Source organism: Hibiscus syriacus, unplaced genomic scaffold (assembly GCF_006381635.1).
Source record: "Hibiscus syriacus cultivar Baekdansim isolate YM2019G1 unplaced genomic scaffold, ASM638163v2 tig00110293_pilon, whole genome shotgun sequence".
Taxonomy (NCBI): domain Eukaryota; kingdom Viridiplantae; phylum Streptophyta; class Magnoliopsida; order Malvales; family Malvaceae; genus Hibiscus; species Hibiscus syriacus.
In genome coordinates, this window is record NW_024062665.1 from 196,720 (window position 1) to 219,055 (window position 22,336).

At 36.4% G+C, this 22,336-nt stretch overlaps 1 protein-coding gene and 2 pseudogenes across 5 annotated transcripts; all 3 read right to left on the reverse strand.

Annotated features, from left to right (window-relative positions):
- Window positions 1–1,889: 1,889 nt before the first annotated feature.
- LOC120116323 lies at window positions 1,890–3,881 on the reverse strand (annotated as a pseudogene).
- A 2,822-nt stretch (window positions 3,882–6,703) lies between these two features.
- On the reverse strand, window positions 6,704–8,413 carry LOC120116355. Of its 5 annotated transcripts, XR_005515540.1 has the most exons (6): window positions 8,200–8,413; window positions 7,989–8,034; window positions 7,639–7,806; window positions 7,467–7,536; window positions 7,333–7,393; window positions 6,704–7,244 (listed from the first exon to the last, which is right to left on the reverse strand). XR_005515540.1 is itself a non-coding variant. In XM_039136869.1 (4 exons), the coding sequence occupies exons 1-4, from the start codon at window positions 8,320–8,322 to the stop codon at window positions 7,532–7,534; spliced, it is 342 nt and encodes a 113-aa protein (XP_038992800.1). In that variant the 5' UTR covers window positions 8,323–8,409; the 3' UTR covers window positions 7,251–7,531. The 5 variants fall into 5 exon arrangements, 2 of the variants coding, with proteins under 2 accessions (XP_038992800.1, XP_038992799.1); XR_005515538.1 differs by having other exon boundaries at window positions 6,708–7,244; window positions 7,333–7,536; window positions 8,200–8,409; XR_005515539.1 differs by lacking the exon at window positions 6,704–7,244 and having other exon boundaries at window positions 7,251–7,393; window positions 8,200–8,409.
- A 3,866-nt stretch (window positions 8,414–12,279) lies between these two features.
- LOC120116324 lies at window positions 12,280–14,422 on the reverse strand (annotated as a pseudogene).
- Window positions 14,423–22,336: the final 7,914 nt, after the last annotated feature.

Consider the following 22,336-nt stretch of genomic DNA (forward strand, 5'->3'; position numbering starts at 1 on the left):
CCAAATTTGACCATTTTTCCAGAAAAACAAGCAAGCCACATCTACTTTTTCTTAATACTCAAGAGAAATTGAAATTGGCTACCTTGAGTTTGTGGCCAATGGCATGAAGAAGAGTGCGGTACTGAGGTATTGAAAGGTGCGTGTGTCCCCTCGAATGGACATAGAAACCACCTTTGCTTCTCCATCTCCACTTATCTATAAAAAGGTTGTCTAGGAAAAAAGTATGACACCAATTATCTCCTCTCAATAATAACCACACGGTGGGGTTCTATTTTAAGGAGTCTCAAAGCTATACGCAAATTCTAATTTTTTGCATGTATTCTTGGAAGAGATAAAAGAAAAAAAATATGTATTCTTTCTACATGTTGCTAACTTTTCTTCATTGACAACATTCTTGTTTGGAATTAAAGAAATGACCATCCAGCTCAGTTGGTAGAACTCAAGGTTATTAATCTTGAGGTTGTGGGATCGAGTCCCATGAAGGGCATTTTATAATTCGGAGGTCTCTACGGAAGCTGCTATCAACCTAGTGTTGGGGGCAACCTACTATCTTACCTCCCCCTTACCCCATTACATATGGGAACAAGGGACATCCATTTTTTTTGTTTGGAATTAAAGTTACTAAATTGTTATCAACAAATAATTGATTTAGTGAGATGAGATACTAAATCATTTAGAAAAGTTAGGGGTTCGAATCTTGACGTTCACGAATGGAGCAATTTCGGTTGAGAGGGTCACCCTTGCCCCTGCAGTATCCGATCCAGATTAGTCGATTAATAAATCAAATACAGATAAGTATACTTAAAAAATTACCTTGTTGTTTTGAGGCACGCAGAGAATGAAAATTGTTTTTGTCCATCTCAAAATTTATGATTTAATCAAGTAAAATTAAACTTTTATCCTTTTTAATTTTTGAGATTAAATACTTAATCAATCTCTATTATTTTATCATGAGTTAAGTTATCTCAGTCATTAAAGAGATGGTTGATATCTTTAGAGGTCTCAAGTTCGAGCACCAAAAACTACAAAGATGTTTGAGCTTTCATTGTCAAACGTTTAAGAATCTTTAGAATAGATACTATTTTGTAACTACCCTAAATTAATAAAAAAATTATCTATTATTTGTTAAGTGGTCAAATAAGCAGTTTACCCTACTTTAAATTTGAAAAGCTTAAATTAAGAATTTTAGAGAATGTGGTATTTAAAGAGGAGAGTCAAACAATCAGTCAAACAACCGGTTTAATGCGTCATATTATTTTTTTGTTACTCTTAGTAATGGTTGTTAACGATAAGTGATTTATTTGTTATAAATTAATAATGCCAATGATCAAATTATTATTTTTGAAATATTAATAAAAGAAAATTAAATATGAATGATCATTTATGTAATTTATTCTTCTTATAAATATTCATCATGTCCATCACGCAGTTCTACACTTTATTGTATCTTAATTTGGAAATATATAAATGGTTATTATCCCAAGTATCTGCTAGAGAAAAATAGAATTTTAAAAATTTTGAGTAATATTTTTAATGAGTAAGTGTAAAAATTCGAATCACAAAATTATTTTTAACATTCTTTTTTGAGAATTGAAGGAGTAGCGTCTTCGATCCCTTCTCTCTTGACCTATAGGAGGACTTCCTTTTATCTTCTTTCTAGGGGCGGATATATATAATCTATATGGGATTCAATTGTATATTTATTATTTTGAGAAATTTATTAAATTTAATTCAATTTGTTATGAAAAGTAAAAAATAATAATGAAATTTACATACCCAATTTTTTTGAATAAAAATATTAAAATTTTGGATCTCATTTTTTATTTTTTAAATCCCCAAATATCTCTTTTAATAATGTGGGATGTTTAACAAAACAATACATCAATGCTGCAAATATGTGTGCTTTCTCATTATCCCAGCTTATTTTCAAAAAGTAAAAATAAAAATAAGAAGCAACGCAGTTGCCATACTTTACAGGGCCGGCCCTGGGCATAGGTAAGAGGTGCGACCGCCTAGGCCCCAAGTTTAAAGGGGTCATTTTTAAAAATATTGTTAAGTTTAATAATTAAAAATTATTTTTAAACGTATTTTTTTATTTCAAACACTCGAAAATATGATAATTTAGTGGGCTCTAATAATTAAAAAATATTTTTAAACGTCATTTTTTATTAAAAAAAACTCAAAAATATAGTGATTCAATAGGTCCCATTTTAATGATTCGAAAGGAAATTAAATGTGGGCCCTCACTTATCTGCTTGTCATCAACTCCTGACCTAGGGCTCTTAAAATGTCAGGACCGGCTCTGATACTTTATAAACTAAAAGTTCGAGGATGATCAGTTTCAAGTGTCTGAAACTGATGATATCTGGTTTATTAAATCACTGAAAGAACAGCTTGTAGAGCCGTCCTTCATTAAACAAAGAGCAGCTTCCTTCATCAAACCCATAGCTCTCTTTCTGATCTCCTTACCTTCCATATCCACCATCAGTCTTTTTATTTTTCTTTCTACGCTCCATCTTTTTAGCTCATGCAATTCCATCCCTATTTTCCAAACATTACAGACGTAACTTGTGTTCAAGTGTTGATCTCCAAAGAAAGGCTTGCATAGCATCGGAACCCCTTCACAAATACTCTCCATAGTTGAATTCCAGCCACAGTGGCTCCAAAATCCACCCACTGCATCATGAGCCAACACTTCCTTTTGAGGCGTCCATTGTACAATGCAAGCCCTTTGTCCCACACTCTACTGGAACCCATTTGGCAATAGTTCTATCCATTCTGAGCCACAAACCATACCAGGCCTCACCACCCAAAGGAAGGGTCGTTCACTGTTGGCTAGCCCCCAAGCTGCCTCGATTAGTTCCTCCTTATCGATGCTCGCTATGCTACCGAAGCTCACATAGATGACAGATTCGGGGGCTTGTTTGTTAAGCCAACAAATGCATTTATCATCTTCAGTTAACAGTGAGCTGCATATCGTTGGAGCTAATTTGTGTAATGGTCCTATGGTGAAAGTTGGAGCTGGGAAGAATTTTTTAACCTTTGGCACTGCTTCTTGTTCAAGAAATTCCATTGAGTTCACAATTATAGCTGATGAGCACATCACAGCATTCAAGAATGTGGCTCTGAATTCCACCATCGCTTCGGTTGGATTCTGAAATAGTAATGCGCGAAAGCGTTGAAGCTGAAGAGGTTGAAGCTCTGGCGATTCAATCTTTGAAATGAAATCTGTAACGCAAATGTTAGGAGATTATTCTTCTCCGAATTGTATACAAAATTTAGCATGCATCTGAATAATCATGTGTAGAACTTGTTGCAACCAAACATTAAAGATCTATACCTCTCTCATCAAGTTCAGGAAAGGCGTTATATAATAGTAACATTGTAGCAGAACTCGTACGCAGAGTCATCCCTGGTAGCCTAAGATCATCAGCAATAGCTTGAGCACAAAACATGATCGTATCATAGATGATGGCGGCAATATGACCCTGAGAATTCATTATCTTTTGGAGGCATTGTTGCAATGGTGCTGCACAGTTCTTGTTGAGACTCTGAAAGAGACCAGCAGCATCTTTACCAGAAAGTTGAGATTTTGTGAGCTTATCTGGTATCGATACGAAGGTGAATTCGGGGTAGTCGGAAGGGTTAGGAGAGTTCAATTCTGTGTGAACTATAGTGATTGAGAAGCCTTTTGAGTGTAAGATAGTAGCTAGCTGGAGCATAGGTGTTATGTGGCCTTGAAAGGGTACCATAACAAGCACCAAATGACCGGGTTTCTGTTGCTTCTCCATTGCTTTGGTTTTTTTTTTCCTGGTGCAGCAAGTTAATGGTAAAGTGGAGCTGAAGACTCAAAGGCCAATGGAGTGGATAATGAAAATGTGGAGATGGCTGGATATTGAGAGTTGTTTATTTCTATACGTTTTCTAAATGTGAATTTGCACTTCAAAATGGACCAACTTTTCTAACAACATTAAAGCTATGTTCCTTGGAGGCATCTACTTTTTCAGTAGTCAATAGCTGCTGGCTCAAGTTGTCTTCACTTTGAGTGGAAAATAAACTCCATCATTGTCTACTGCCCTTCTAGATCCATTTTACAGGTTAAAATACTTTACAAAATTCAATCTGAACCTCAATCTGATTCTGATCTAACAAGCAGGCTAATGTTTCGGCTTAACGATAAAATTGCCCCTATTGTTGGAATTAATAGTCATTTTAGTTCATATTCTTTTTCAAATATTTTGGCCCTTATATGCAAAATAGCCCTTATGAGGATGAAATTTATTAGTCAACAAAAGATTAAAGCTCCAAAGTGCGAGTCTTTTCACTCTAAAATTAAACGTTGATGGGTAAAATATTCTAAAAAATTATAAGAATTAAAGTACTTATTTAGTTAAATGTTAGGGTTTTTTTGTCCGAAATAAAACATTGAAAACCAAAATGTTCTAAAATGAAAAATAACAATTAAAGTAACTATTTAATTAAATATTAGTTATATTTTTTATTAGTATATTTTTTTAAAAGAAGTATCCTACTTAAATAATGTACTATCTCTTAATTCTTAAATAAAAATAAATAAACTTAAACGTACTTTATTATGTAAAATAAAAACATACTTTATGTTTTTTTATGATAGAAATCATTAATTTTATTAAAAATAAAAAATATTTAAATTACAATAAAGGTTTAAATCACAACAGTAATGTAAACATATAATAAAGATATTTTTCTAAATACAAAAAAATTAACCACTTAAGATCACGATGACCATATAAGAAAAATATTAAACCAAATAAACTCGAAAAAATATAGATACGAATAGATCTGATCGCATCGGTAAATAAACCCCGAAAGGAGATGAAACTATTAAAATACCACCAACAAACCGCAAATCAAAATCGAGCGACGTGATAATACCTTTCACGAACTCAAATCGTGTATCCAAATCTAATCCGAGAGTCCAAAGTATTTAATTAAATAATTTATGAAATTAAAATATTTAAATATAGTATCGAATATTTTACGAAGTATAATATTTATTAAGAGTAAATTAAAGTGGATTTATATATTTCTGAATTGTTTTATATCAAGTGAATGTCTTGTATTTATTTTTGGAATACCGAATTAATAAATCGAGATGATTTTATTTTGTTTTAAGGAAAATCACTTGTTGGGATACTTGTGTTGCATCAGTGATCATCGGCGATGGCCTTGAAAGTAGTCCAACAACTACGGTGAAGACCGCCCCTCCTTCACACTAGGGTCGGATGCACTAAGTTCGGGTCAAGTGTATCATATTATTTAAGAAAAATAAATAAAATTTAGTATAATATGTTAAAAAAAATAAAAAAATAAAAAAAATTTACATCCATTATTTTAAAAAAAAGAAAATTAAAATTTTAGATCTTATTTATAAATTTCTAGATTCGCCAGTGCTTCGCACTCCAGCCGCCACCTGCAACCAGAGAAATCAAGGTTAGCTCAAAGCAAAAATAGAAGGAAAGATAAAAAAAAAGGCTAGCTAAGTTTGGGTGGTTTTAGATTCCGATGATCTGAGCCTCAGCTTGGAGATCCGTCCAGTGAATGTACTCCTTCCATTGACGGGTGCAATATGTCTCGGGGAAAGGACCATTAAAATGCGAACGGTTGGGGTTATATTTGCAGCGAATGGCTCACCATTTGAATATTCCCACCGCATATTTCTAACTAGAGGACCAAAAACGTCCGACCTTGTATTTTGGTCTCCAGCAACGACCAACGGCGACTGCCAACAACCGCTAGTTTTGGACCGTAAATACATGAATTTACGGGTCAAGTATCTGACCCATCACAGTTCTTCACAGGTTTACGGGCCAGAACTGGATCACAAAATTCACTTCACCAGTAACTTGATTCCCTATTTTTTTATTGGATTTTTCATTCTCAATACCTAAATTTCTTCATCTTAATATTCTAAATTCTTAAATTATTTTATCATAACATTTTGAATTATTTCTTTTAACTTTAGAACATTCCAAATTTATTTACATTTCTTTATTATATTTTTTTAATTTTAAGTGTTATCTTTAGATTATGTAATTTGCATTTTTAAAGTATATGAGTGGATTATGTATTATAGTTTTAAATTTTAAGTTTATGTTTTTTATATGAATTTTAAAAGTAATATTATTCAAATAAAAATAAAATAAATATGAATTGGGTACTCATCCAAATTTAGTTGGTTAGGTAACGGGTCAATATTTCGGTACCCGAACATACGGATACCTGATTATGAACAATTATATTGTCAACGATAAGTTTTTACTGTTCATTAACTAATAGTTTTCATCCAATCCTAAGGCATTTTACCTCCAAATAAAATGTAGGGACGAAGCACTTAAAAGAATTAGTACCAAAATAGTTACTTAATAAAATATTAAGGGTATTTTTTCCCACTTCTCCAAATTCAACCTTTTTAATATATCCAACTAGTAATTTAGTTTTTTACAGTTCAAGGCCAACAACTTGAGCGGGCCATTGTATGGAAGTAATTTCACACTCAAGATGCGACTGGAAGACCATTCGATCATTGCATACTCAAGCAAGGAACCGAACAAATCTAGCTGCTACTTGGCATTGAATTTCATAAGAAACCTTCATTGTAATATCATTCAAGAGCTTCTGCAGACTACTGAAGAACAATTTACATAACTTTTTATGGAATTTTTTTAATTAAACCTATTTTATTTCTTTGAATTTATGGGCTGTAATCTCTTTCAGCCTGGTACAAATATAGACGGCATGACAGGGACATTTGGATCTACATAGTCTTGGCTTATTTAGGCAAGAAATGCTAGTGACGGTGTGTTAAGAAGAATTTCATCTCATATCTGCACTTGGAACCATGTGAAATTGCAGATATCAGTAAAAGTAACTTTTTCTTGCTCATTGCCACTAGAAATATGTTGATATTCTATTTCAGTCTTGCATTTAATTTATTTTCCTTGCAAAGGGCAATCCTTCTTTATGAATACTGGAAAATTGCATCTCAAGCATTGGTATCTATATTTATAGAAGCAATCATTCTCCTAAGCCAAATAGAAATTACCCAGAGAAGAGCCTATAATGGAGACTTCTCAAAATTCATTTCCGGATAAAATTATGAAAACATGTCATATTACAGAACCCTATGTAGGATCTGTCCATGTCAGAAACTTATTTATACTTTATATCTTCCATGATTATTTGCTTGCTTTTATGAAAAATTCCTGCAAAATGTCAAGATTCAAAACAAATAGTAAATGAAAGGGTAAGGTTGTGAAAGAAAAGTAGTTAAAGTTTTGAAATGAAAAGTACCTTGGGAAACTGATGGACAGTGCTATGCACTGAAAAGCTAGGCTCTAATAATAAAGTGAACCTGCAGAAATCAAAGTCGAGTTTCGAGATATCGATATGGTATAATTCATAGTTGCATTAGAAAAGAAGTGTACCTTGCCACCAGTTTCCCCTAGAAGCATCCTGTGAATTGCTTCCGTTAGGATCTTCTCCATCTTTCTTAAACTATTCATTCACAATATTGAACACAATTACTTTCATGCATGGATCACAAAGTAGGTTTCATTTTTTTTCCTGGGATCAGATTCGATGAATCTCGAAACTTACAGTAGGATATGATGTAGAAGTTTGGGTACTTGAGGGATGACCATATATTGTCTCGGCCTCCATAGTAAATAGATGAACTTAAATGGCATGGTTCCATCCTTTCTTCCTTGAAAACAGAGTTCATTTCCTTGTTGGTTATGCTATAGGTTGCACTCTCAGCAAGTGGAGCTACATTATATGAGTAAAACAAAATCAGATCATGTTAATCAGGACACTATCTTGCAAGTAAAAACCGGAGATTTAAATTGCAGCTGCAACACGACATTGTAGTTGCTGTTACGGTTCTCTCCACCATATATTCTCCACAGTCAACTCAGTTATGTGAAAACAAAATATCATTGTTCATTAACCTTGCATTCCATGTTGTAAAGGCTGTTTCGTCCATGATTCTAATGCCTGAAATTTCGAATAATGAGAACTCCTATCAGACTAGAAATCTTAATAAAGAAAATGAATCAAAACGAGACACATGAACTAAATCTTGTCATAAAAGAAGAAAGGGAGTGTTTTAGATTCTTGTTGAACTGCAATGAAATCTACCATTTTTTGAACAGTTTATACCATTGATGGAGGTGGAAAAATTGAACTGAAAATCCCTTTGCATGATGATGATGATGATTGTTTGGAACCAAAAAGATCAGCAGTGAATGAGGATGACGAACCAACTTCTTTCTTGCTCTCCATTTCCTTTTCTTCTCAAATAGACTATGGGAAAGCCAGAGTATATGGGAGGATATATCTCAAACTGTCTCAGTAATCATCAAATATATAGAATTTCCCATAAAATGGCTAAACAAATAGCCATTTGCAGTGCAGCCCATGTGCACATCATCATCAACCAATAATGATGATGTGTTACTATATTTTATGGCAAAATTTTGAAATGAAGTTTCCTCTGCACTGCAAATAATATGTCTTAAACATAACGGATAAGTGCCACCAGGGGTCCACTTGGCATCGGCTAATTGCTTACTGCCATCTGTCCTTTAATGGATAAACTCGGTCCATCTAAAATTCGGGTTCAATTTGAAGAGAAATATGAAAAGGATTAAGTTTTTCCATGAAGAATAAGCACTCTCTTATCCAGCATCTAAAATTTGTCAAAATTCCCATTGCTTTTCCAGGAATGAGGTGGGGTTCTAATTCCAATATATTATAATTTATAATCAAATTGCATACCATTAAGAGAGTGCTCTCAACCTGGTGTTGGGGGCAGCCTACTATCTTACCTCCCCTTACCCCATACATATGGGAAAAAAGGGACAGCCATTATATAAGAGAAAACTTATACAACTCTGTTGCTAGTCCAAAAATAGCTCAATCATTGAGATAAAGTTGATGTGTCAGCTCACCCAATTAGATAGAGCTGGTAGAATTGACAAAATTTTCCTTGGAAAATATCTTCAGATTGATGAGTTTCTTCTTGGGAAAATAACGGCTGACAGTGTTTGCTAAGTTTTCATCTTGGGTCTCATTGGCAGTGGATCTACAAATATTTTTTAGGGTAGATATGCATACGTTAATAATATAATTTTTTTATATGAAACGAATACAAATAAAATTTTAAGATGAACATGTTTAAGGTTTATCATTAAAGAAGTATTTATGTGGTTGTTATTCAAGTTTTGATGTACAATTCAAGTAAATGACTTGGTATCCCTCCAACTTTAGTCGTCAAAAAATGATACTGAATGATTTATATTATCTCTTTCATATATAACTTTATCCTTGTTTTTATAAAAATCAAATTGAATGCAAATTTAGTTTTTGATTCCTAACTAATAATTTTTATGTTAATGAAATGTGTATTTAGATACTATATCATTAAACGTGTCGATACATGTTATGTACTTAGATACAAGTGACTTATATTACGATTGGATCGTAGAGATTGTAATGATTATCAAAGTGACTCCTATATATAAAATGTGCTTGTCAAATCATTTAAAAATTTTAATAATTGGATTAATATAAATTATGCATGCAAGAGTTATAGTTAAATAGTAAAATCAATGTTTAAATCATTTTTTTAAATTATAGAATAATTCAAAAGGAAAAGTATAAAAGATAAGATAAACTATAGAGCCTAGTGGGTCCTCTAAATCAGACAACAACATACAAACATAAGCATTCCAATCTACAAGGTATATCAAACATAATTACTCAATCAATAGGTTAACTACCTGTCATCCGAATATCATAACAAGAGATTCTCGTAATATCGTGTCTCCTTACAACCATATAATATGGAGATATTACCCTCTGAAGAAGAACCACTACCTTTAATGAGAGACTCAAAATAAAAAACATGATCTCAATTAATCCTTTGAAAAGGAGACCGAGCTAACATTTGAAGAGGAACTCAAAACAAGATGGAGACTTTACCCTCCGAAGAACCCGAGTTAATCTATGAAGAAAAACTCAAAACAAAAAACAAGATGGGACCTTACTCTACAAAAAAAGAACTCAAGTTAACCTAAGAAAATACACTAAAAACAGAAACCTTCCATCATATAATCCCTTTCCTTGAACTTCAATTTTACTTAAAGACTTCAATTTTTTTTTATTTTAATTGTTTACTTTAAATTAATTGGATTATAAAATTAATTAAATTCTAATATTAAATATATATACGTGATATAATAGATTTGGTTGTTAGTTAAGATATTTTTAATTATAAGAATATAAATATTGATATTAAAATATTTGGATACGAAAATAAATATTAATAATTTAAATTCAACCGGTCCTATACAAGTAACCCAAAGACCAATCATACACATCCCGTGAATACTGCCAAAATGACTAAAATCATACATAAACATATACATGAGCTCAAATAAATTCTGTGATACGACACATGTATTTGACACCCAACTAATTATACGCTTGTTTTTATAATAACTTGTAATGATACTTAGATTTTAATACCATATTGAGCCTTAAACTTCATCATTAATCAGAATAAAATATCAGACCCCTGATAATGCTTAATACATATAAATCATAACATGTTCGAATGATCATACACATATTACTCGTCAATAACAACTCAATTTATCATAATATATACTTTAACTAGCTTACCAAAAACTTACCCCCACACATGATATTCATAATATTTGATTCGGTTATGATTACAACTCCCTAACTCAAGGAGTATCCCTAATCACCACATTGCTTCTGCTAACCTTCGATTCTCAACTTTTTCAATTGGGGTTTTAATTAACAAACAACGTGTATATAGAAAAATTGTTTCAATAGTGTATTGAAAAATATTTGACCATATAGAGTGCAGGGAAAATTATTCTTCACCTAAGGTATTTGTTACCATATTTGTTGAAAGTTACATGAATCACACAATAGAAGCTACCCAGCCTATACAATGATCTTTGAAAATCGCTTAAATCACACGATGGTCTCTGAAAATCGTATAGACCACACAATAATTTTTGGAAGTCGTCTAGACCACAATACTACTTCTAAAGCTCCACCAATTATTCCTATTATTGTGCATGTATAAAGCTTTAAAAGATATCCCGTAATCTATGCGATTTTCCAAAGTCATCGTATGGTCCAAACGACTTTCAATGAGTACCGTATCAAACATCTTAATTGAAGAAATATTTTTTCTTGAACCCTATATGACTATTTGTTTCAACACGTTATTCAGAAAAAAAATTGCCTAATATACTATTATCATATTCATATCAAAATTTCATTAATTCGTTTAAGGAGCTAAAATTAGAACCTGGTGAACCCTAAATAAAATCCCTTGCATTTAGGGTTTAAGAATTAAATTCTTAGTAGCTTACCTTAAGGGAAGGTTATCACCCCATGATATATTAGAAGGATCCAACTTCAAAACAAACTTGACCACTAATTATGAACTAAAAATGGAATTGAAACTCAAGCTTTGAAGGGACATCAATGGCGACAATTGGGGTGGAATTTGGAAGGAGAAAGAAAGCAAATTTTCACTTCTCTCTTGCCATTGACAAAACTGTGGGTTTGCCCCGCTATTTGTCAAAACTTTCAATCTCAATTAAATTGAAATTAGCTTAGATATAAGCACAAGCCTCATGTCTTGATGACTCACCAAGCTAAGGAAATTGGGTTTATTTTACATGCAACTTCGTAGTTCATTCTTCAATTCAATTTAATCCAAAACTTCCCATTTTGAAAAATTCATAATTTTGTCCTTTGATCCCAATTAGGTTTAATTCCTTTCAACTACTACTTATTCGAATCTAATCACACTTTATTTTCAATAATTATAAATTCAAAATTATCATCGGTAGATATTTCTCGATTGTCGGAAATAAAAAAAATATTAAATCAAATTTTAAGGATATTATAATTTGTCTTAAGAAAATTCATCCATAAACCCTTCCACTAAGCAGACTGAACATGACTGGGGCTCAAATGAAATGTATGTTACGGGTAGACTGAACATGACTGGGACATTCCAAGTTATATTGAATGAGATCTACCATGTTCCAACCAAAAAAAAAAACCATTGGTAACCAAGGAAGCAGCGGCTAACCCGCTTTTCCCGGCCAAGGAACCACCATGAGTGTCGCTGGTGCATCAGGAAACTCCAAGAAAGGACCACAGACAAGTCAAGTGTTTACAAGTCATTAACTCATTAATATATCATTTAAGCCGAAGCAATTGCAACAGTTGGTCAGCAATCTTCGATGATTCAATCTACATTCACCGACAAAGTATAGAAAAGAAAATGTAAAGCTGTTTAAATTGCAAGATTTGTTAAGGAACTTACCGAAAGACTACTCGATCTGTATAGTTATGTGACGAATTTCGTATGTTTTTTCACAGTAATCACTGATCTGTCTGAGTATTTCATTAGAACTAGTTCCCGGCTCAGCTTCAACATGACAGGACAACACAAGTTTCCCAACGGTTATCGCCCATACGTGGAGGTCATGAATGTTATGGACTCCATTGATGCCCTTGATACCACTTTCGAGCATATCGATATTAATGTCTCTTGGTGTCCTTTCCATCAATATGGTGAAAATATCTCTAAGCATGGGTAGAGTGGTGCTTAAAGCAAATGTAGAGAAGATGAGTGTGCTGAGAAGATCAACAATTAACCACTCTGGTTTTATCCAAATAACGGCTCCGGCGATCATCACCCCGACGGATTGAATTAGGTCTGCCATGATATGCAAGTAAGCCCCTTGGAGATTTATGTTCAATATCTTGTTTGTCTTTGTACTACTGGGCACCAGATTAGTCTCCTCGTCCTCGGTTAACTCACTAGGCTTCCCTCTCTCATGGTCATGTTTGTGGTGATGGTGGTCGAGGTCATGGTCATGGTCATGTTGTTGATGTTGATCTGTTCCCCCACACGCATGGTGAGTGTGGTCATGACCCAGCCAAAGGACCATAACCAAGTTGATAAAAAATCCGAAAGCAGCAACTGCAAACATGAGTGCACCATTTACCTTGCCATGTTCATGGAGAATTCTGTCAACTGCCTCGTATATTAGCAGAGCAGATATAAGCCATATGAGTTGCACAGATAGAAGAGCACCAAGGACTTCAAGACGATTGAATCCAAATGATTGGTACGACGTTGCCGTCCATGCCGAAGCCCAGACTGTGAAAAGAGATATGGAGAATCCAGCAACATCAGTGAGCAAGTGAGCTGCATCTGTCATAACTGCAAGGCTGTTGGCTTTCACCCCACCAATAATCTCTACTAACATAACCATAACATAGAAAACTATGAGCCCGGAAAGTTTGGTTACCGAGTTCCTTCGTTCTAATGATTCCAAAATAGTATTTACTTCCCCGGAAAATAAACAAACAGAGCAGAATTTCGACTCCGGGGCATCAAAATCACATTATTTCCTTCAGAGAAAAGTTGCATCTCAAATACTTCACCATCTTCCATCTACCTGGACACATTAATCCAAAAAGAGAACTTTACACACTTTATGGACAATTTCTCCATGAATAAAGCAGAAACAAAACTTCAAAGAACGAATACACATCATCTGACATCTCTACCAAATGATATATATATATATATATATATATATATATATATATATATAGTTAAAAATTACCAGGAGAAACCTTCATTGATTCATACATCTTGAAATGTAAAATATAGTTAAAAATTGCTCCTTGAAATTCTTCTAAATCAACATTAGGAAACCACTTTGGATGATAAATTTTCCCTTGTTTGAGCAGTCATCATTTTTTAAAATATCCAACAAAAATTCAAAGCTAAATACTTTTCTTGTCTAATAACTGGATGTCTCTAAACCTCGTCCTCCATAATTTCGTCAACCCCATCTCCAAGAAAACGCAAACAAACGGCATGTCGAAGCTACTTAATTCAATTATTTACAGTTCCTAGTTTCAGAATACAAAAAAAAAAAAAACAGTTTCAGTTTGGAAGAAGGCCATAAAACTAAAAGTCTACAAAAAGAAACTAAAACCCCAAATCCGAAACACACAAGAAAGAGAAAAAAACAGAAGTAAAAGCTCAAAAATTTACTTGAGAACCCAGAGCCGAAGGTAGATGAAGATGAACTTTGAATTGCAACGGAGACTGTTGTTGCTTCTATGAATTGGGTTAGGTCAGAATATTATTAAAGGAAAAATGCGATATAAGAATCTCAGTTACTATCAGGGGAGTGATTCCCTTCCAATTTTATGACAAAATTTGAAGGCCTGCTAGTTGCATGAGAAAACATATATAGAAAGAGGAGTGTGTTTAATTTGTTCCGATTTCATGAGATTCCATTTCCACAGAATATGGACGGTCCGCATTCTGTGACAATGCTTACGCCTCACGCGCGCAAATGCAACTGGAATGGATTTTGCTTACTAAGCTGTTGTATATGCCAACTATCCGACGGCTCAAGGATTTTTTTTTTTTTCTTTTTTGAGATAAGAGAGATGACACCCATTATAAATGAGATGAGACAGACCGTGGGTTGTTCAACATTAATTCAGTCAAAGCTCAATCAATACTTGAATTGAATGGACTTATCTCGAGCTCGTACTTTACTTGAATTCTTAACGAGTTGAAACTAATTATTTTATACTCAACTCGAGAAGCTTGCAAACTACTCAAAAAAAACAATATATTAAAATTTTAGATTTTTAAATTAAATTATTAATAATATTAATATTTATATGTTATTTTTTTAAAAATACAATATAAAGTTATCATGTACTTAAGGTTCGAGTTCGAGTTGTGCTTCAATTTTTTATTTTGAGTGGAGCTTTAAAATTTTAAACTTTCGAGTTGAATTTTAATTTTTTTATTTTGAATTCGGATCAAACTTGATAATTTTAAACTCACAAATTTTCGAGTATAGTCAAACTTAATTTTAAAATTCCCGAGAATAATTGAGTTCAACAATACTCAAATTCAACTCTACTCATTTACAATCCTATGCTCGAGGATTGGATGTTGGTCTACAAAATTTAATGGTTTTTTAATGTTAGGGTTGTTGATGAGATTCAAACTTTAAATCAATGTAATTTTTTATGTAAGTAGAGTTGTTTGTTTTATTAAAAAGATAATATATTTAAAATTGTAATAATGTTAGTAAATTAAATATATAATAATAATTCATTTTAGTTTAATTTTTATTTTATATATATATTATTATTTTTATTTAAATATATTTAAATTATTAATTCCAATAATTATTTAATAGCATAATTATTTAATAGCATATTATATATAGAATTAATATTTGATTCATTGAAACATATAATTTATGCATAGTGTCACGGGGCTAGACTGCTGCTAGCAAGCTCGTGCGGCCTTAGTCGTTTTCTAGGTCGAAACTCGGCTAAGTAACCCAAACCTTCACTAAGCGAGAATGCTTAGAACGTTGCAAAAATAAAGGAAATGGGAAAAATAGAGAGATGGGCGCTCAAATGGAGAAGAGAGAGTTTAGAGTGAATGCTAACTTGTATTCCTCAATCTGAAGTGAGTAAATGAGGTGGGGGTGAGCCTCCTTTTATAGTTGGAGCCCCCTACAATCAACGGTTAAGATTAAATTACATCAACGGTCAGAAAAGAGCCCTACTCTATCTATAACTCTAAATTAAATAATAATTAGTGGGAATTATCTCTAAGATAATTTCAAATAATTATCATGCCTCTTCTCTCTCCAAGGTTGATGGGCCAGCTCTGCTGGGTCTTCTAGAAGGCCCAAAACATGGCAAAGATAGTCTCTGGCAGCCTTGAACGAACTGGGCTCGGTCTTGGGCTGGCAGTCTGTGACATTCTCCCCCACTAGTTCTAGCGACGCCCTCGTTGCGCGACTAGAGTGAAACTGGTCAATCTTATCTCGGAATTGCCACAAGGCTTCGGAAGGTTCCCAACTTCCCTCACTCTCCGGAAGTCCCTTCCACTGAACAAGGTATTCATGCCTTGGTCGTTTTCCCACTCCATGAACGGCTCTCTCTGCGTGGATAGCTTCTACTTCTCTCTCGTATGAGACCTTTACCCCGACTGGCGCTCGGTGTGACTTACCTCGATCTAGCTCCTCCTCATCCTGATGGTATGGCTTTAACAAACTCACATGGAACACCGGATGAGCTTTGATGGTCGAAGGCAACTCCAATTTGTAGGCCATGGTGCCTACTCGCTTCAAAACTTTGAATGGCCCCTCGTATCTTCGCACAAGCCCTTTGTGATATGGGTTGCGCAAGATACCACTTAATTTGGCAAGGACTTGGTCACCAACCTCAAAGTTTACATCCCGACGCTTTCGATCTGCCCACTTCTTGGTTCGCTTCCCGGCCTTGTGCAAACAAGCTCGGGCTAGTTCATGTTGTTCTTGCCACTCCTTGGCAAATTGGTATGCTGTTGGATTTGGCCCTTGGTACCCAGTCACAACCGCATTTGGTGTAAGCGGCTGCTGCCCGATAACAATCTCAAATGGACTCTGATTGGTCGCTTCACTCCTCTGCAAATTGTAGGAAAACTGGGCTACATCCAACAATTTTGGCCAGTCATGTTGCGTGGCACTCACATAGTGCCTCAAGTAGGTCTCTACGAGTGCATTCACTCTCTCGGTTTGCCCATCCGTCTGGGGATGAACACTCGTCGAGAAGTTCAAGCTTGATCCCATCAACTTGAACAACTCCTTCCAGAACCTCCCAGTAAACCTTGTGTCCCGATCACTGATAATCGTCTTTGGAACACCCCAATACTTCACCACGTACTTGAGGAAAAGACGAGCGGCCTCCTCGGCTGGACAAACTTTGGAAGCTGGAATAAAAGTCCCATACTTGGAAAATCTATCCACCACGACCATGATGCTAGAAAATCCATCGGAAACAGGCAAACCAACAATGAAATCCATGGAAAGACTTTCCCATGGTTTCTCAGGGATAGGCAGATGCTGCAACAATCCAGCTGGTCTCCTTTGCTCTATCTTATCTTGCTGGCACACAAGACAGGTCTTCACATAGGCTTCGACATCATTGCCCATGTGCGGCCAATAATAGTGCTCCGCTATCAAGGCCAAAGTCCGGTGGATCCCCGGATGTCCCGCCCACTTGGAATCATGGCATTCCCTCATGAGCTCCTTTCGCAATCCTTCAAATTGTGGCACATAGAGGCGGTGTCCTCGAGCATACAACAAGCCTCCATCTAGCCAAAACTTTCTAGTCTTGCCCCCCTTGGCAAGCTCAATCAATGAAGGGGCTATCGGATCATGTGACAACCCCTCTTTGATGCGCTCCCGCAACTGTCCCATCGGCAAACTCACAAACTCCATGTCACACCTTCGGCTTAAGGCATCGGCCACGGAATTCACTTTCCCAGGTTTGTGCTCCAAGGACATGTCAAACTCGGCAAGGAACTCTTGCCAACGAGCTTGCTTCGGTGACAACTTCTTCTGGGTTAAGAAGTAACTGTTGGCAACATTGTCTGTAAACACCACGAACTTGGACCCAAGTAAGTAATGTCGCCATGTGCGTAAACAGTGCACAACTGCAGTCATCTCTTTCTCATGGACCGTGTATCTCCTCTCGGTCTCATTGAGCTTCCGGCTTTCATAAGCAACCGGATGTCCCTCTTGCATCAGGACCCCACCAATGGCAACGTCGGATGCATCGGTGAAAACTTCAAAGGGCTTGGTGTGATCTGGCAACACCAAAACTGGCTCGCTTATCATAGCAAGCTTGATTTCATCAAAGGCACTTTGACACTTCGGGCCCCAATCCCACGCCTTGTCTTTCTTCAAAACTCGGTTAAGGGGGCTGCGATTTTTGAGTAACCTTTGACAAACCTCCGGTAATAGTTGACCAACCCCAGGAATGATCTCAGCTCCGTCACCTTGGTTGGCACTTGCCATTCATCAATGGCTCGAACCTTGTCCCTATCCATCCAGATCTTGCCACCTTCAATAATGTGGCCAAGGAAAGGAACCTCCGTTTTGGCGAATGAGCACTTTTCCTCTTTGACAAAGAGCTCGTTCTCTCGCAACACCAGAAACACTTGCTTCAAGTGTTCAACATGCTCCTCCAACGTCTTGCTGTAAATGACGATGTCGTCGAGGTAGACAACAACGAATCGATCCAGAAAAGGTTGCAACACCTTGTTCATCAGGGTGCAGAAAGTGGCTGGAGCATTCGTGAGGCCAAAGGGCATCACAAGGTATTCATACGAACCGTACCTAGTCACGCAGGCTGTCTTCGGTTCATCTCCCTCGGCTATCCTGACTTGGTAATAGCCCGATCGCAAATCCAACTTGGTGAACCACCTTGCACCACCAAGCTGATCGAACAAGTCCGCAATGAGAGGAATCGGGTACTTGTTCTTCACCGTGAGCTTATTCAAAGCCCGGTAATCGATGCACATCCGCAAAGAACCATCGTGCTTCTTTTGAAATAGCACTGGGGCACCATAGGGGGACTTGGATGGTCGGATGTACCCGGCATCGAGTAGATCCTTCAACTGTCTGCGCATCTCCTCTAACTCGGGCGGAGCCATTCGGTAAGGAGCTCGAGCGGGTGGCTCCACATTCGGCACAAGCTCAATCTTGTGATCCACCTCCCTCTTTGGAGGCAACTTCTTAGGCAACTCGGCAGGCATCACATCTTGGAATTCTGCCAACACGTGGCTCACCACGTCAGGAACTTTCTTGGTTGTGGTTGGCTCCTCACACACCAAGACAGCTAAGAAGGACGGTTCCTCCTTACGCACCGCCTTCGAGAATTGAATTGCGGATAGAACTTTGGCCCCTACTCCGGGCCCTCGGCTCACTGGAACAATGCACTGTTGCTTTGGATCCAGGATGCACAAACAATCGGCAAAAGGTACTGGGAAAGCATTGATTCGGTCCAAGAAACTTAACCTGAGCACGAAGTCGAAGTCATCAAGAGGAATCACCTTGATGGCTTCCGTTCCGGACCAACCTCCAACAGTTAACTCAATTCCCTTTGCGACCCCCGCAATCGGAACCTCTTTGGCGTTGACGGTCTTGATAGAACCACAAGCCTTCTCGACATAAAGACCAAGTCTCTTGGCAACTGGTTCTGACATGAACAACTCGGAGGCACCGGTGTCCACTAGTGCACTCAATTTCTGGCCAGCAATGGTGATGTCAACGAACATCAACCCTTTTTTCTTTCGACCCTTCTTGACCTCCATGGTGCTAAGGATGGATCCAAGCTTTAGGGTCTCACTCTCCTCCCCATCTTTCTCCTTGATGGCCGAGAGTTTATTCTTCTGCGGACAGTCCCTCGCCAAATGCCCTTGGCCCTTGCAGTTGTAACACTGGATAATTTGCTTGTCTTTCTTATCCGAGTGCTTACCATTCAAGGGCTTCCCATTGCCACTCGAATCTTTGTCGGATTTGGACGCCTTGTCCCTATCACCACTGCTACCTCAGAACTTCGGCTTTGGTTTGGAGTCCACCTTCTTGACGCCAAGCTCAATGATTGACTCGGCCGTCGTTAAGGCAACCGAGAGCTCCTTAACTCCTCGTCGCCTTAGCTCGTTCTTCGCCCATGGTTTCAACCCATCCATGAAGGTGAAGAACCCGTCCTCTTCACTCAAATTTGGGACTTGGAGCATTAGTTCGATAAACTTTCGAACGTGCTCCCTCAGTGACCCTTCTTGCTTGAGACGCCTCAACTTGGATCGCGCCTCATCCTCAGCATACTCTGGGTAGAACTGTTCCTTGAACTCAGCTTGGAATTCTACCCAGGTCTCGATGGCAGCGTTCCCACGCTTCATATCGTTGCATCTGCGTCGCCACCACATGAGGGCGACCTCTGACAAGTAAACACTAGCGATGCTTACTTTCTTGGCATCCTCTGTGATGCCCGTGGCTGCAAAGTACTGGTCCAACCCCCAAAGGAAATTCTCAACATCCTGGGCGGACCTGGTTCCTTTGAACTTCTCCGGCTTAGGGATGTCACCCAAGGCTTTGGGTGCAACCGTGGCTACGCTATTCCCGAACGCAGCTTTACACACCAATAGCTCGGTCTTGAGCAACTCGACCTCCCTCTTTAGCTCGACCACCTCAGAATCGGAACCCTTACTCTTGAGTTCCTCAACTTCCTTCCTTAAAGCCACTACCATGGCTTCTAAGGAATCACCTCGATCAGTTACCTTCACATCCAAATCGTTGAGTGAATCCTGAACCTCCTCCCTGATACTCTCCAAGGACTCCAGCTTATCGAGATCTAACGACCCCAGCTTTTCAAGGTCTACAGACTCTAGCACATCCAGCACTACCTTGGCTTCCGTCATGGAACCCTCGAGCCTGGTAACCTTCTCCTGGATGGACGTGAGAACATCTTTCGAGGGTGCTCTCTTCTTTCCAGCATTGCGGGTTTCATTCCCATCAGAACCCGTCGCTTCACCATGTTGTGGTGCCATCTCGAACCAACGAAAATAAAAAAGAAAATAGGCTCTGATACCACTTGTCACGGGGCTAGACTGCTGCTAGCAAGCTCGTGCGGCCTTAGTCGTTTTCTAGGTCGAAACTCGGCTAAGTAACCCAAACCTTCACTAAGCGAGAATGCTTAGAACGTTGCAAAAATAAAGGAAATGGGAAAAAATAGAGAGATGGGCGCTCAAATGGAGAAGAGAGAGTTTAGAGTGAATGCTAACTTGTATTCCTCAATCTGAAGTGAGTAAATGAGGTGGGGGTGAGCCTCCTTTTATAGTTGGAGCCCCCTACAATCAACGGTTAAGATTAAATTACATCAACGGTCAGAAAAGAGCCCTACTCTATCTATAACTCTAAATTAAATAATAATTAGTGGGAATTATCTCTAAGATAATTTCAAATAATTATCATGCCTCTTCTCTCTCCAAGGTTGATGGGCCAGCTCTGCTGGGTCTTCTAGAAGGCCCAAAACATGGCAAAGATAGTCTCTGGCAGCCTTGAACGAACTGGGCTCGGTCTTGGGCTGGCAGTCTGTGACAATAGGCACTGAATTAATTTTCTTTAATATTTACTAGTAAGATGATAATATGTGCTATTATTTTATTTGAGAGTTAAATTTATTAAATTAAAGTGAGGAGCAAATTAAAATGATTTATAAATATCAAGTGCTAAATTTGCTGAATTAATTTTAAACTAGGATTAAATTGAATTAATATACAATACAAAGGATTTGTTAAAAAAAAATTAAAACCACCACATCAATCTGGTCGTTATTGATTTAATGATGTGTAGTTTGATTGAAACAAATAATAAAAATTTGATGACCTAATTCATAATATTTTTATACCAAAAAAAAAAATAAAACCTACTCTAAATATTTGGCTGAATTTTTCAAATAATGCAGTTGAAAAAAAATTGTTCGAATATATTTATTGACAGATAACATAATGGTATAATGATAAAAATGTTCTTAACATTAGATTAAATAGTCATTTTCACTTTTATTTTTTTTTTTGAGTATTTTGACCCTACTATTTTATTTTCAATCATAAATACCTCTATGTGGATGAAAATAATTAGTTAACAAATGATCAACGTTCTAAATATGAGTTTTTTTTCTCTTAAAAAGAAATATTAGAACCAAAATGCTCCGAAAAAAAAATCTAAAGTGATTTTAATCCAATATTGTAATCTTTTTACCTTAAAATAAAATATTAGAGGTCAAAATACTTCAATATATATATATATGTATGATATATGTTTAAGATTCACTTACACAATGTACAATTATTTTGTTTTACACATATTTAGGACGTTTGTACGAGCGAAAATAGATTGTTGAGATTGATTCATTATTTTTTTTTAGTGAATATATTCTCATTTTCTACTGTTAATCTCAGTCATCTATTTTCAGTCACCCAACAATCTTAAATATGTAAAAAAAAACTAAGAGTTTTATATTATGTAGCATAATCATATCTCTACACAATCTAATAAATATATAAATCAAACTTGAACTCCCGTCCCCACACTAGATTCTTTGGTGTTGCTACATATTTATTTGAAGTTCATTACAATTTTTTAAGTAATTTTCTTTTAATTGTTCATTAGATTTTTAAATGTTTTGTTATAAATATATTTTGAACCTACAGTGGCGGGCGGTAATGGCCTAATGGGGTCATGGTATAACCTCTTAGGGTGCGTTTGGTTCACGGAATGTAAGATTACTAGTGAGAATAAAATATTACCAATGAGAATAAAAGATTACTAGGGAATAAGATTAC